Here is a 16161-nt window from a genome sequence, read left to right on the forward strand (position 1 = left end):
TTTAGAGAGAGAGGGAAGAGAGGGGGAGAAACATTGATGTATAAGAGATTCATCGATTGGTGCCCACATGGGGGTCTGGCCTACAATCCTGGCATGTGCCCTGCCTGGGAATTGAACTGGCAACCTTTCAGTTTGCAGGCTGGTGCTCAACCCACTGAGCCACACTGGCCAGGGAGGTAGTGCTTTTATTTTCTTCTAATAGATTGAGTAGCTTATTAAGAGCCAAAGCTTTACCTCTTATCTTTCACATTTACATTTACATTGAATGACATAAGTCATTCAAATTCTTTGTATTTCAAATATATTCCATTTTTTTGCTTTTTTAAAATACTTGTTTTGCTTTTTTACTTTCTTAATGGTATCTCATAATGAAGAGATGTTCCTCAATTTCATGTGAACCAGTTTACCAACATTTTTTAATGGTCAATGCTTTTAAAATAAAAGGATCTTAATAAAACTCTGCTTACCCAAAGATTATGAAGATACTGTTTTATGCTATTTTCTAGAAATTGTTTTATCTCTTACATTTAGAGTTACATCCCAGGCATGTATTTTTGCATATGTAGGATGTAGAAGTCCATATGCCTGTTCAGTTGGCCCAGTGCCATTTACTAAATCGACCTGCCCCATCACTCAGCAGTGCCAGTGTTTTATGTGTCAGTGTTCCTCTCTTGGTAGAGCCTCATTTCTCTACAATCTTTTAATTACTGTAGCTTTATATGTCTTGCTATCTGGCTAAGTTCTTCAGCTTTTTCCTTTTTCATTTACTATATTTATTTTTCAAGAGGGGAGAAGGGAAGGAGAGAGGGGGAGAAACACTGATGTGTGAGAGAAACATCAATTGATTGCCTCTTCCTCGTGTCAGCTGAGGACTGTGCCCGCATCCCGGGCATGTGCCCTGACCTTTTGCTTTGTGGGACAATGCTTAACCAACTGAGCCACACCTATCAGGGCAACTTTGTTCTTACTCAAGACCATCTTGACTATGCTTTACCTTTTGCATTTCCAGATACATTTTGGAATGTACTTGTCAATTTCTTAAAAAAACAACAACAACTTCCTAGGGTTATGATTGGGATTACTTTGGATCTATAGATCAATTTTGGGGGAGAGTTGATAGCTTTCTTATAGAGTCTTCCAATTCAGGAACATGGTATATACAAGTTTATTTTTTAAATTAATTATTTTAAAAAATTAATTATTAGATTTTCTGAATTTCAGTTTTAGGTTAGGTTCTTTTTTTTTTTAACAATTTTATTAATTTTTAGAGAGAGGGGAAGGGAAAGAGAAAGAGGGGTAGTGAAACATCACTGTGTGGTTGCTTCTTGTTCCCCACTGGGGACCCAGCCTGCAACCCAGGCATGTGCCCTAGACTAGGAATCAAACCAGCAACCATTTGGTCCACAGGCCGGCACGAGGTTAGGTTCTCTTAGAAGCCAAGTCCATGGCAGAAATTTGGTGTGTGTGATTTATTGAGAGTACTCTTCAAGAAAGACCTTCAAGGTCATTTGATTGAGGGTTGTAGGGTAAGGAAGGGGAAAGAGCAGAACAAGATGTGACTTCGGGTAAAGTTTAGCTTTGGCTTGATCCACTAGGACTCTAAGGTTTGAGTAAAGGGGTAGTTGTTTCTGCCATCCGGGGTTAGAGTGTTGGGGGAGGGTAGCGTAATCTTCCACAAGCAATGGCTTCTGTTGTTCAAGAGCAAGGAGAAGGGAGCAGCCAACATTTACATCAAGAGTTAATTAATTTTGGACTTCCGGCCAAGATGGAGGCATAGGTGAACTCACCGTACCTCCACGCACAACCAGGATTGGAACAACAACAATTTAGAGGCAGAATAACACCAGAACTGACAGAAAATTTATCTGAATGGAAGTTGGCCATCCAAGAAGTTGAAGTAGACCCGTTCATCCAGACTGGTAGGAGGGGCAGAGAGAAGCCGCCAGGTGTGGGTCCCGGCACAGGTCGCAGCGAGGAGAGCAGAGAGAGTTGGGCGCATAAGGCAACTGGGGGTGCATAAGGCATCTGAGGCACACAAGATCGCAGCGGGTGGACTCTGAGTACGCAAGTGGCAGCTGGCAGACCCAGTGAGGCAGTGATTGTGGAACAGGGCAGAGCACGCAACCCAGGATCCCAGAGAAGGGACTGAGGTTCCATGAAGAAGGAGCAACTGCCATTGTTCCCTCCTGCCCCCGCCCCCACATACAATGTCACAATCTAGTGACTGGGGTGCCCAGCCTGGTGAACACCTAAGGCTCTGCCCCTCACGGTAATAGGAGCGACCAGACCAAAAAAAAAGAGACATGTCTCAAACAAAAGAACAGATCAATGCCCCAGGACTCATCATTTTAAGTGACCGAGAGATAGCCAATCTATCAGATGCACAGTTCAAAACACTGGTGATCAGGAAGCTCACAGAATTGGTTGATTTTGGTCGCAAATTAGATGACAAATGCAGGTTACCATAAAAGAAATGAAGGAAAATGCACAGAGAATCAATAGTGATGGGAAGGAAACTGGGACTCAAAACAATAGAGTGGACCAGGAGGGAGAAAAAAACAACCGAACAGAAAAGAATGGAGAAATAAGAATTCAAAAAAAAAACCAAGGAGAAGCTTAGGAACCTCCAGGACATCTTTAAACGTTCCAACATCCGAATTATAGGGGTACCAGAAGGGGAAGAGGAAAAGCAACAGATTGAACACGTATTTGAACAAATAATAAAGCAGAACTTCCCCATTCTGGCAAAGGAAATAGACTTCCAGGAAATCCAGGAAGCTCAGAGAACCCCAAAGAAGTTGGACCCAAGAAGAAACACACCAAGGCACATCATAATTACATTAACTAAGGTAAAAATGAAGGAGAGAATCCTAGAAGCAGCAAGAGATAAGGGGACAGTCACCTACAAAGGAGTTTCATCAGACTGTCAGCTGATTTCTCAAAAGAGACCTTACAGGCAAGAAGGGGCTGGAAAGAAGTATTCCAAGTCATGAAAGACAAGGACCTACATCCCAGAGTACTGTATCCAGCAAAGCTATCATTTAGAATGGAAGGGCAGATCAAGTGCTTCTCAGAAAAGGTCAAGTTAAAGGAGTTCATCATCACCAAGCCCTTATTTTATGAAAAGCTAAAGGGACTTGTCTAAGAAAAGAAGATTTAAAAAAAAAACATGTATAGTAAAAGGACAGCAAGCTCACAATTATTAACAACCATACCTACAACAAAACCAAAAGAAACTAAGCAAACAACTAGAACAGGAACAGAACCACAGAAATGGAGATCACATGGAGGGTTAGCAACAGGGGAGTGGGAGGAGGAGTGAGGGGGAAAAGGTACAGAGAATAAGTATCATAGATTGTAGGTTGAAAATAGATAGGGAGAGGGTAAGAATAGTATGAGAAATGTAGAAGCTAAAGAACTTATAAGTATGACACATGGATATGACTAAAGGGGGGGATGTGGGTGGGACAGGGTGTACAGGGTGGAGGGGAGTGAAGGGGGAAATGGGACAACTGTAATAGCATAATCAATAAAATATATTTTAAAAAGTTAATTTTATTAGTTTTTTCAAAGAACCAACTTAGACTTTGTTGATTATCTGTATTGTAAGTTAACTATCTTATTAATTTTTGGTCTTCATTATTCTCTTTCCTCTATTTTCTTTAGAATTAATTTGTTGTTCTTTAAAAATTTTCTTGAGATGGTACTTGGATAATTTATTTTCAGTATTTCTTTTCCTAGTTTATGCCTTTAGGCAGATTCCACCTAAGCCATACTTCAGCTGCATCTCATAAGTTTTTAAATGAATTTTAATTATAATTTTGTTCAATATATTTTATGATATTGTAGCTTCTTTGATTTATGGGTTATTTAGAAGTATATTTCATAATTTCTATACATTCCAGGATTTGATTTTTTGTTATTGACTTCCAGCTCAATTCTACCATCACCTGAGAGTATACTCTGTATGATTTCAGTTTTTGAAATCTGTTCAGAGTTGCTTAATGTCCCCCAAAATGCTCAATTTTGGTAAATGTTCCATATGCTTGAAAAGAATGTGTTCAGTCTTTTGGGTACAGTATTCTAATGTGTCAATTATGTTAATATGTTAACATATCATTTAATTCTTCTATATCCTTACCAATTGTTTCACTATTTTATTAGTTACTAAAGGAAGAGTATTAAAATATCTCACCATGATTGTGGAGTTATTTCTACTTTAGATCTGTCAATTTTTGCTGTAGTTTTTTGCAGTTATATTATTAGAAACATACTTTAATAATAATGTGATTTTAAAAAGACTTTATTTATTCTTGGGAGGAAGGCAGGGAGAAAGAGAGGAAGAGAAACATTGATCATTTGCCTCTCACACATGCCCTGAATGGGGACTGGGCCTGCAACCCAGGCATGTGCCCTGATCAGGAATCCAACTGGCGAACTTTTGCTTTGCTGGACAACGCCCAGTACCAACTGAGCTACACCAGTCAGGGCAATAATGTAATTTATATCTTTCATGTGAGTTGATCCTTTTTTCATCATGAAAATATATACTTTTATACTTAATAATGCTCGACTTAAAGCCAACTTTGTCTGATATTAGTATACCTTTATTAAGTGTTTGTATGATACATCATTTTCTATCCATTGGCTTTTAACTTTTCTGAATTCTTACATTTAATGCATATCACTTACAAGCAGCATATAGTAGGGTTTTGATTTCTTTTCTAGTATGACAGACTTTTGTCTGTTAATCGAAGTATTTAATCTCTTTACATTTGATATAATTATGACGTATTAAGGTTTCAATCTACCCTTTTACCATGCTTTTCTATTTGTGTTGACTGCTCTGTGTTCTTTTGCCTTAGGATTCTTGCTTTCTTCTGACTTGGCACAGAGTAAGCATTTAACAGCCATTAGCTATTTTTTATTATGAGTGGAGTGCAGTAATTCTAAAATGACTGTTGAATAAGAAAGTGTATACTGCGTGAGACACCAGATGAAGTAAAAGGCATAGTTCCTTACCCTCAAGAAGCTTGCTGTCTAGTTAGGGAGATAGGAAACTAAAGGGGGATATAAAATAATGACAGATTTCTACATGTCATTTTGGAATCAATTTCATTACCAAGAATAGGAAGGCAGCATGAGAGTGGAAAAGGAGCATGGGCTATGGAGCCAGAAATATTTGAGTCAAACTTGGCCTCTGCCACTAACCACTTATGACCTAGGCAAGTTATTTTTCTTCTCTGAGATTCCCATTTTTATATAACGTTTTTATATTTTTATATAACTCTATTGCATAGAGTTGTTGCCAAGAGTAAATTTAGTAAAATAACGTTTGAAAAGTACCCAGTTGCTAATAGGCACTGAACAAATGCATATTCTCTTTTCTCACTCTTTGTTACCAAGTAGACTAAGGTTAAGTGTTAGGGGAGGACCCTGAACAATGATTTCAGGATGAGAATTCAGGGGAGAGGAGGGTTCTGTGTGCAGGTGTGGTCAAGGAAGACTTACAGGTTGACAGAACTTAAGCTTCTTTCCTGAAGGTGAGGGAGAGCCGTAAGATCACACAGTCTGGAGGGGAGAATGTTGAGTCAAGGCACATGGCTGGAATGGGGCAATTATGTGCCATAAGATGCTGAGAATCATATAGGCCTCCCACGCAAGATCTTTCACACTTGCTGTCCTTTTGTATCCTCACAGCAACTCTGTGAGTTTGGCATCATTGCCTGTACTTAGAGCTGAGGGAAATGGGGGCTTAGCAACTTAAGCACCCAAGGGCCACATGTCCTAGAAGAAAAGGAAATTGGACTCAGTCCTACATTTTCTTATGCTGGGCAGACAGACTGAAGATGTGCAGGTTTTAGAATGAAGGATTGTGCTCAGATGTGGATTGGCTTGCAGCCAAGCCAGGAGGATTTTTTTTTTTAAGTAGTATGGTACTCCCAAAGACCTATTAACAGCAGATTTCGTGGTATTTTAAGAATATTCATCTGGTGGTATTGCAGAACAGAGAGGCAGGGAGACCAATTAGGAACCTATGGCTGTGCTCTGGGCTGGAGGGGATGCTATGACCTCTGAGTCTCAAGGGGCAACCAGGCTACTGAGGAGTGAGGAAAAGGGGAGGAGATTGGCTTGGGTGGCTTTCTTCTTACTCCTTTAGAATTTGAGATACATTGCTGAAGGCTTCTCTTACTGAATATCCCTCAAAGGACTCTTGGTTCCAGGGGTGGTGGAATCCGAAGACAAAGACAAAAGAAGATAAAACAAGAAATCTTGCTCTTAATATGGGTCAAAGGCAGGAAAAGGAAAAAAGAAAAGGAGAGACTGTTGGGATGTCCAGACTGCACCTGAATGCAAATCATTTGCTCTGAGACCAGGCAGAAAGTGCAGGCCAGACGAACGCAATGAGACCATGAGGCTCCTGGTCACAGGTGGCTGATGCCGACACTGGGAAGCAGAAGTCTGTCTATACCGCTCCACCTGCAGATCGTGTAGCCATTTTCCACAAAATTTCCTTCAATTTACCAAAGTTCTTACAATGGCACAACTTTTTAAAAAATTAGTTATTTTTAGAAAGAGAGGGAGAGGGGGAGTTGGAGTCAAGGGGTGGGGAGAGATATTGATTTGCTGTTCTACTTACTTATGTATTCACTGGTTGACTCTTGTATGTGCCCTGACTGGGGATTGAACCCGCAGCCTTGGTGTATGGGGAGGATTCTCTAATCAACTTAACCCAGACAGGGCATGACTTCCTTTTTTAAATCAGAAAAAAGTTTTTTCAAAGTTTATTGTATTTCAAAAATTACTATTCTTTATATTACTATAGTTCATAGTGGGAGACTACAACGAATTACATATCATAGCAACTAACTAATTTCTCTACACTCAGAAAGGAGAATGTGCATAATCCAAAAACTTTCCCCAGTGAACATAATTCTTCTCTTTTTAAAATGGTGAAGCTGAAGTTTGTATTTATTGGCTACAGTACCTATTCTGTACCCATTTCCTTCCCTAGGCAACATCCCATTGCAACCGTCTTCCCTCTCTCCTCCATTCTAAGGAATAAAATCTGAATGAAATTCAGTCACAATAAGATGAAAATGACTAATAATAGCTTAAAGTGTATACCAGGGATTTTATATAAGAGACTCATTCCATGGTTTGGACATATTGAGTGTTCATTAGGTACCAGGAACTTTTCTAGGTTCTGGAAATACCATAGAGAATTAGAAAGTTGTGGTTCATCCTCCTATGAAGTTTATGTACTTGGCTGGAGAGATAGAAGAGCATTTTCAATAGGGAGAAATCCTGAGAAAGTAATGTAAAGTGACAGGGTATAGCTGGGTGGTGGGAGGGACAAGGTTCAACAGCTGGTTTGGGAAATCTGCTCAAAGAACTATTGTCTGAGCCGAGACTTGTATGAGAAGGAGCCAGTGGCCATGGGAAAAATCTGGAGGCCTTGGGATGAGGGAAAAGCAATGGCAAGAGCCCTGAGGTGGGATCAAGGCTGCTCCAGGAACAGAAGGCAGCAGCCAGACTGTGTCAGGCCCTGAAGGGCAAAGTGACACTTCGGTTAAATCCAAATGCCTTTGGAGGATATGAAGCAAAAGAATGATAGCATGTGATTGGCACCTTTAAAACAATTACCAGTATCGCTGTGGGAAATGGATAGGGTACAGGGTGGAAGCACAGAGCCTCTTGGGATTGTTGGTGTGATTCAAGCAAGAGATGAAAGGTGGGTTAGGCTGGGTGATAATGGAAGTGGAGAGAAATGAATGGATTTGGAATCTAGCTTGGAGGTAGAATTGAAGTTTATGAGGAAGATGTAATATTGCTCAGGGTTTGTGTCCTTTCCTCATTTTTAGTTGAAATAAATGCTTTCAGGGCATATAAACCAATTTACCAATTGACTTCATCAAAATATGGTAAAGCTAATTTAACTAGAATTCTATTGATTGGAGTTTGCCATTAACAAGGGAATTGAGTATGTTTAGAATGTACCTGTTGTAGTTGGAGTTCTGTGGTCATGGTTAAAAAAAAAACTAAACTAAAATGCCTTTTAAAACATTGCAGTATCAATTCAACAGTTTATAATGTTCAAGTCCTTTAAACTAATTATCTAAGTATTACATACTTTCAGCAGAATTTTTGACTGATCAGAATATTGTTCCCCAACTAAACCAGTTAATTATGTTCACTATGGAAGCAATTTTTATATTATTGTATCACTGTTCCTTTAAGAATATGGAGAAATAAGTCAGTGTTGCTATTTGTGTTGTAAAGAAAGAAGGAAGCAGAAACAACAGAATGCACACAGCGATGGTCAGTGGGTGGTGGAATTATGTGTGATTTGTTTCTTCTCCGTTCCTCTCTGTATTTTCCAAATTCCTACAATGGTATGAATTACTTTTATAATAATGAAAGTTTTGTTTTTTAAAAAAGTTGATTATATTCAGAAAATTACTGCTCCCTGTATTACCGCAGTTCATGGTGGGAAACTACAGCAAATGATACAGCTGCAGGCCAAGTTTTAATTTTTTTCTTTTTAAAAAACAGATTTACCAGAAACTTCCAGGATTTTTACAAACACTTATGGATGCCCTGAGAAAAGACAAAATAGTCTTCCCTAATGATGAAAAGTAAGCTAATGATGAAAAATGTCCATTATTGTATGTTTACAGGATTCTGGGGGGTGACTTACTGGATGGGTAGATGAGCAGTCTGAAAAAGTAGGTAAGAATTCTTAGGTGGGCACAAGGATTTAGGGTGATGTATCTACAAATTTTTAGTATTTAATGTTTTCCTCATGATTAATTTGATGACTTCACAGATTCAGTACTTTCCTGGAAGTCATAGAGGGAGTTGCAGAGTAAGGGCCTATCAGGACCTTTTAAAGGTCCTCTAGGGTCTAGCCTAACATTTCTAGGGGGATCCCTGACTTCTAGGCCTTATTCCCCATGTAACCAAAACCTATCTACTATCCAGCCCACTAACCTGACAGTAAGTCCAACGAGTATAATTTGGTAAGTTACCCTCTCATAGTTGGAGAATTTGAGCAAACAGGCAGTTGTTATTAGTATTTTAGTATTTTACTATTTCAACACACTTGAGGGATCTAGCCTTCTAAGGAGTAACAGACAGCAAGCCACTGTGGCATGGACAGAATGGTATCAGAACTGGGTGCAGGGAGGGAAGTATCATTTGAGGACGTCCTGGGGTTAGGAACGTGCATTCTTCATGCCACAGCCTTACTGAATTACCAAAGCAGGAGGCTGACCGGGAAGCTAATCAAAACTATTTATTGCATGTTCATCCTGTACATTAATGGAGAAAAGTAAATAAATGGACTCAAAGGATTCCATTTTGCCCTGTGGTAGTTATTATTTTGGGGTTTTGAATTCTTTTATGGTCTTTTAATTATAATATTCCAAATATTATGATATAAGGTGGAATAAGGAAAAAGATGAGATTCTTGTAACTGTATAAATTCAGTATGTCAGTGTTTTTCTCCATCACTTAAAAAAAGTCACATAGAAGCAGACTAAGTTAATTTAGATACCTAATTAAATTGTATAAGTAAATAGAAGGGGATAAAATTACCCAGAGAAAAAATAAGTTACTACTGGGAGGGAAGGAAAGAGAGTTCTATTTTGGGCAAACTTCATGTTTTGGTAAAGCTTTAACTTGGAGGAAGAGGAGAAATCCCAATGTATAATTCTTGGACTGAGTGCTTTTCTCCTACTTGTTCCTAGTGTAAAATTCCTGTCTTCCCCACTTCTCATCATTCATGGCGAGGATGACAGGACGGTGCCTTTGGAGAACGGAAAACAGGTAAACCAAGAGCTCAGTCCTGACTGAGACATACTGGTCTTATTTCACCATCTTCTCTTCCAGTCAGACTTTGACTAGAGCCCGGAGGAGGGTCTCTGACGTTCTCAGGGATTCTCCACACCCCTAAAAAACCATGTTCCTGGTGTATACAGTAAGCATCCCTGTCCTGTGCTACTCAGCTCAAAGGAGTATTTGTGGTGGACATTAGTTCCTCATCTGGGGTCTATGGGAACCTCTATGTAGTCTTACCTGCAGTGGCTCTAAAAATAGGGATGCAGTTTCTTCTAATGGAACAGAGTGCATCCATCACGATTCCTTGTCCTTGCAGGGAGGTGTGGACAGCAGAGGACGAGGTTCTCTGTGTTCTGTGTGAGCCATGCAGTTTTTGGGTCTTCAGTTGCAGAGGTAGCCCGGTGGGAACGTGGAGAGTCCCCACATCTCTGACCTAATGGAACTAGCTCCTTAAGCCAGGTGTTTCTTACCCTTATATGAAAACAGACTAGAACAACAACATTTTTGATTGTCAGCCTTTGAATTCCTGTCTTTCTGTCCCCTTGCAGCTCTATGAAATTGCACACAATGCATACAGGAACAAAGAAAGGGTGAAGATGGTGATCTTTCCTCCTGGCTTCCAACACAACCTGCTGTGTAGAAACCCCACACTGTTAAAAACTGTGAGGTAAGAGTAGCTTTGCTAAATGTGATGTTCTTCTCTTAAAGGCAATTAGGGCTGCTCTGGCTTACTCAGACCAAAAGGTGGGGAAAGCACGTGATCTGACTGAGGTTCTTTTTTGGCAGAGATTTCCTGAGCGAGCAGTGGGCATGAGGTCTGAGAACAGCAGAAACCTTCAGTGAAGACTTGGTCCAAACACCACCTGTGATACGTATTTTTTTTTGTGTGTGTGTGTAAAATGTACTGGGCTGCTTGGATGAGCTAAAGTCACTGGCATTTCTACAAGTCACCTGCCAACTATGAAGCAGGGATGCAGGGTGGTATGGAATGTTCTTTTAGCTTATCACAGTCTACTTCGTGGAACATGCTGAAACATCACTATGGAGAATCAACATTTGGTAAAAAATGGATCCCATATAAAAATGTATAGTTAAATGATTTATATTTTAGTTTAGTTAATTTAAATACCATTAAAAAGTTCCAGGCAGTTTTCTAGCTTTCCGACTGACAGGGAAAGTCCTAGCATGTGACTCAATTTTTTATAAAATAATACCCTTTGGCACTCAGGTAGCCCTGGAAATTGACACTTTATTTTTAGCCAATACAGGTACATACTTTCCCCTCCCAATTCCCCGAGATACTGAACTGGACTGTTAGTTAACTAAACAAAATAAAATCAAAGAATGTTGCAAAAATGTTCAAGTCCCATAAGAAGCTATTTTTTTTCTGGAGACATTTTACGACTTACTTTCCATTGGCCTTGTACAACTCATTGCTAGCTTCGTTGGATAAGGAAATCTTTAGATCTGAAGGCTCCATGTTCCAGATGTCCCTGGCGTACTCCTTGATTGTGCGGTCACTGGAGAACTTCCCTGAGGCAGCTATGTTTTTGAGTACCATTATGTTCCAGGCCTTCGGATTCTGTAAACAACACAGGCATGTGTGGCCCGGAGCCTGACTGCTCATCGAGCTTTCCAACCAACATCAGGCCAAGCACATCGAGGCACATTTCACGGAGACTGACAGGAGTAAACTGTAGTGAATCATACATACTTCTGTTTCAGAGCTGAGAGCTAAATAGGGCAGACTGTGCTTCTCTCCTACTTGGAGGATATATTTCTTAAGAATGAAAAAAAGTATCTTTCATTTTCAGAGAAGCCATGAATGTAAATTACTTGACTGATAACTTTTGCTATGGTTACAATGTTTTGGCATGGAAATCATATTTCCCATGTGTTATTTCAAATGAAGATGCCTTCTTGTAAACTGCAGGGGAAAGAAAGGGACACTAACACTCATTATCTGCTAGATACCATGTCAAGTGATTTAATCTGTGGCTAACAAAATTTGAAAAACATTATGCTAGAATACTAGCTATCCAGGAAAAGATCCGGTTAGAATCTTTATCGACCTACTTCTCTTTTCTTGTTCTTTCTGAAGGCAGATGCCCCAGTAGGTTTGTACTGAATCTGAAATACTCCGTTGGGGTTTCAAAACAGGATCAATTAAGGCTTTATCCTTAATAAAATACGTAACATCCAAATCTCATAATTTTTATTCCAATCAGAATATAAGAAACTATTTATTTTATAGCCTCATGATCTTGTAAAGAACTCTAAGAGTTCACTGAAAATGACCAGAACACTGTTCAAAGCCAACAGCAATGCACTATACACATTAAAAACAAATCTAAAACTACAATCATTCCTTAAGGTACTGCAGAGAATAGTTTGTTCAGACTCTGGAAACTTACAAAAATAAGAGAATAAAAGCTTCCTGTCTTCACTTTCTTTGTATTATGGAGGCTTAGAAAACAACCCCATGTGATTGGGAAATCTAGTCATTAAGCCTCAACAGTACAACTATTGTTAAGAGTAAAAACTGCAATTTGCACTAATGAACAAGAAAGACTGAACCAAATGCTTGGCTTCTAGATGGACACCCTTTGGACGGGGGCCATCATTTTAACAGAAGAGAGCCATTGTGCAAATTCAACACTCACGTTTGTGCTTGTCCTTGGTCAGGTTTTCCTTTCCTGCTCTGCTTTATTTCTACTTTTTTCACCCCATAGCCTTTCTACATTACAAGCATGAGTTGAAATCAAGAGGAAAGAGGTAGAGGTGGCCCTTTTCCTTTGAGCTCTTGAAGGTTGTATGAGGCTGCTCTCTCCATCGCTCAGGAAGCAGGGAGTGAGCCGCTCAGCTTAACTCTAACACTCCCCCTCCTTGCTTATGGCCATCAACTTGAATTTATTCTGGTCTGTGCACATTTGGGGGACTGGCTATGACTCTACCAGAAGATCATGGCTGTGAAGCAGCATGAGCTTTGAATTACCCTATTTTAAAACCCCAGTGAGATATCTGAAATGACTGCAGGAACCACCTTGTTTTGGGGAAAGGAATACAAAGAAATGTGAGTGTATGTTTCTGTTGGAAGTAATTACTAATTGCCCAAAGGGCAGAATGTGGTGATTTTATGGATCCTCACTATTCTGCTGTATAATGGTTGAAGGGCAAAAATAAAGACTATGGGGCACCCTGGCCGGCGTGGCTCAGTTGGTTGGAGCATTGTTCCATAACTGAAGGGTTGTGAGTTTGATCCCTGGTCTGGGTGAGTTCGGGAGACAACCAATAGATGTTTCTCTCTCACAGTGATGTTTTTCTCTCTCTCTTCCTCTTTCTCTAAAGCAATGAAAATAAAATGTCCTTGGGTGAGAATAGAAAAAAACAAAAGACTATGGGGGCAAAGGCAACTATGTCCAGAAGGCTCAAGGACATTGACCTCAAAAGACCTTTCCTCTCTATATCTGATCTTCTGTGGTGCCTGCGATTCACTAAAAGTCTTCTGTCAGAGATGATCTTCTGTCAGAGATGATCAACCTTTCCATGTATCTACTACATGTACCCAGAGGGCTGGGCTATTTGGTAAAGATGTTCATGGCTCTGGCCTTGCCTTTCCTTTTCCTTTCTTCCTTTTTTCTTTTTTGGTATAGTCTTTCATTTTCCTTTACCTTTCGTTCTTTTTTAAAAAAATTCAACCACGAATCCTCCCTTCTTTCTATACGTTTATATTCTATTCATACAGCCCCACTCCATGGGTGGCCCAGGAAAGCCACTTATTGTGCAAATTTCAAAGAACAGTGGGTCAGTCTTTATCTCAATATACTATGGCCCAGCATGAGAATCATTTAAGCAGGTTTTTAAAATACTGATGGTGATCTCACCCACTACTGGGACAGAAGCTCTCCGAGGGGGACTGGCATCTGTACTTTAAAAAGCTGCCTAGGTGATTTTGATGTGCACTAAACAGGCTCCTTGAGGGGACGGAGGGGCCTCGACTCGGTCCATGCTGGGGTCTCAGTGCCCAGCACGGAGCCTGCCATGAAGAAGGCCCCAGTGCCTCTCTGTTGAATAAATGAGTGGGTAAGTGAGTATTTACTTTGGCTTTATACCTTTAGTTTCCAGAACATGCCTGCTACATGGTGGGTATTCAATAAATATCAAATTATTTGTAATTTTTTTACTTGGATATTAAAGCATCTATAACTGCTACTGAAACGTCAAGTCCCGACTTCTGCCTGAACTTGGGAAAAGTCAGGTTTTGATCTGAACCTAGATAGCTGTCTCACTTCCATTTTTTGATTGGTTAGTAGGGCATTGCTATTTAGATTTAGTAAAAATAAACAAAATTTTTAATTGGCCATAGTAAACTGGTTTACTTTTTAAGTCTCAGAGAAGTACTCACCATGTAAAGCTGACTGACTTTTTCTTGACACTTGACATACGCTTCATAGTCTGCAAACACTTTAAACCTGTTTTTTTATGTGTGATTGGAAGGAAAAATTAAAATGGTGAAAAGCTTCAATAACGGATATGTGTTAAGATTCCATTTAAAATTCTCTTTGGCTTAATGTCAGACATAGTTTACCAAACTCATATTTCTATTCACAAGAATTTTAAACAGCCCTCAAGTTTCTATGGTTCTTTTTACATGTAAGAATGTCATATACGGGTACATCTGAAAGCTGTGTATACCAGTGGAAGAAGAAAAATAATACCAGATTTGTGGGTCTTATTCTTAAAGCTTCCTAAGCATTGCCAGTGGAGAACATTTGATTTTTCTTTTAGAGCCTAAATTAGTTTATTAGATCACAGACCTATGCTAATCTACATGGTTGGGTTTTAGTTGGTTTAAGATGTCCTTGTTCCCTTTTCATGCCCCAAATAACAGTATCTTCTTGGGAGAACTCACCTGTCATGATAAAACAGCATGTTGATTAAGTCTTTGAAGAGGTCAGGCTGTTTGGGAGAATAGAAGCCATTGTCAATTTGATCAATGGCCAGCTTCAGCTCTGGAAGTGTCTCGTAATATTCTTTTGCGTTGTACCTGTGGGGTGGGGGTGTGATGAGAAGGTTCCGTTAGTGTTTGTGATTATCAACACACTCAACACTATATTAGCTGTGAAAAATTCATTCAGAAATACTAGTATTTATGGAAGTCATTATAAAGTTCAGTATGGGTGTCAATATTTGACTAGATCTTGACATTTTCCCACTTCAATTTGTTTAGTTCCTTATAAATGAAGACCTTGACAGTAGATATAAAATTCTAGTCATAAAGCAATGTCTAATCTGGTAAAATACAATAATCAGATTAATTTTAAAGCAGACTTTATGGCTCTAAACAAACACTGTGTTAAATGAACCAGTTGCTTTTGGACACATCGATCCCCAAATTTGTTGCTACTGGGTTAAAATGTACTTTCCAGGTCAGGAACTGTATTGGACATCCTCCACATTTTGGGATCTCTGTATTCCTTTGGGCAGCACTGTTTGTTTCTTGTTGGAATCCAGGTTAATAAGCCTTTCTAGATATTAAGGGGAACAGTATTCCTGGGTGCTTCTACACATCCATACCTATCCCCTCCCACATTTTAGTCCATTTCTTTGCAATTTTAAAGGAACACTGGATGGTTTAAATTATATGCAAAAACTTCACTAAAAACTGGCTCATCTTTTGATCCAAATAAAGAATCAGGGGACGCAGAGAAGTGATTAGCTCATCAGACCAGCTTAGCAATGGCTGACAAAAAGAGCAACAATTTCATGCACCCGGGCCCAAGCTCCTTTTACTTTTCCTTGCTGGGTTTCCTAAGATTAACCTGTGACCAGGGCACTCCTCTGATTTTTGGGAGATGTCTGCTGCTACATTTCATGTGGCTCAGCCTCAGCGGGTCACCGGGTGGGCAGGTATCCTCCCGGGAGAGCTACTCTCTCACCCTTTCTTGTCCAAAGCAGCCACATCATCCACTCTCATGCCAAAGATGAACAGGTTCTCTTCCCCGGCTTCCTCTGCCATTTCCACGTTGGCCCCGTCCATGGTCCCGATGGTCAGGGCACCATTCAGCATGAACTTCATATTGCCTGTCCCTGAGGCTTCAGTGCCTGCGGTGGAAATCTGCTCCGACAGATCTGTGGCTGGAATGACTGCAAGCAAGGCAGGCATGTTAAAGGAGCGACTCTGTCTCTCTAGATCAGCTTGTATCGTATTCATGAATGTATTTAGCTGGCTTGTTTTGATCACTAAAGTAGTACATGTCATCAGTGTAAACATTCAAATGGTGAAGGACAGATCTCTCTCTTTCCCTTGACTCAGGC

The 16161-nt window shown here is 39.8% G+C and overlaps 2 protein-coding genes across 2 annotated transcripts in view; one reads left to right on the forward strand and one right to left on the reverse strand.

Moving 5' to 3' along the window:
* The window catches only part of ABHD12B (abhydrolase domain containing 12B), a 28799-nt gene extending 17614 nt beyond the window's left edge, over window positions 1-11185 (forward strand). The window contains exons 10-13 of the mRNA XM_028505578.2: window positions 8557-8639; window positions 9753-9831; window positions 10392-10510; window positions 10630-11185. Of these exons, the coding sequence (XP_028361379.1) occupies window positions 8557-8639; window positions 9753-9831; window positions 10392-10510; window positions 10630-10657 (309 nt within the window). The 3' untranslated portion in view covers window positions 10658-11185. The remainder of the gene's footprint in view (window positions 1-8556; window positions 8640-9752; window positions 9832-10391; window positions 10511-10629) is intronic.
* The window catches only part of PYGL (glycogen phosphorylase L), a 37323-nt gene continuing 32234 nt past the window's right edge, over window positions 11073-16161 (reverse strand). Inside the window, exons 17-20 of the mRNA XM_028505575.2 lie at window positions 15783-15990; window positions 14756-14890; window positions 14249-14315; window positions 11073-11425 (exon numbers count right to left, since the gene is read on the reverse strand). Coding sequence (XP_028361376.1) covers window positions 11249-11425; window positions 14249-14315; window positions 14756-14890; window positions 15783-15990 — 587 coding nt within the window. The 3' untranslated portion in view covers window positions 11073-11248. The remainder of the gene's footprint in view (window positions 11426-14248; window positions 14316-14755; window positions 14891-15782; window positions 15991-16161) is intronic.

Source organism: Phyllostomus discolor, chromosome 1 (assembly GCF_004126475.2).
Source record: "Phyllostomus discolor isolate MPI-MPIP mPhyDis1 chromosome 1, mPhyDis1.pri.v3, whole genome shotgun sequence".
Classification (NCBI taxonomy): Eukaryota; Metazoa; Chordata; class Mammalia; order Chiroptera; family Phyllostomidae; genus Phyllostomus; species Phyllostomus discolor.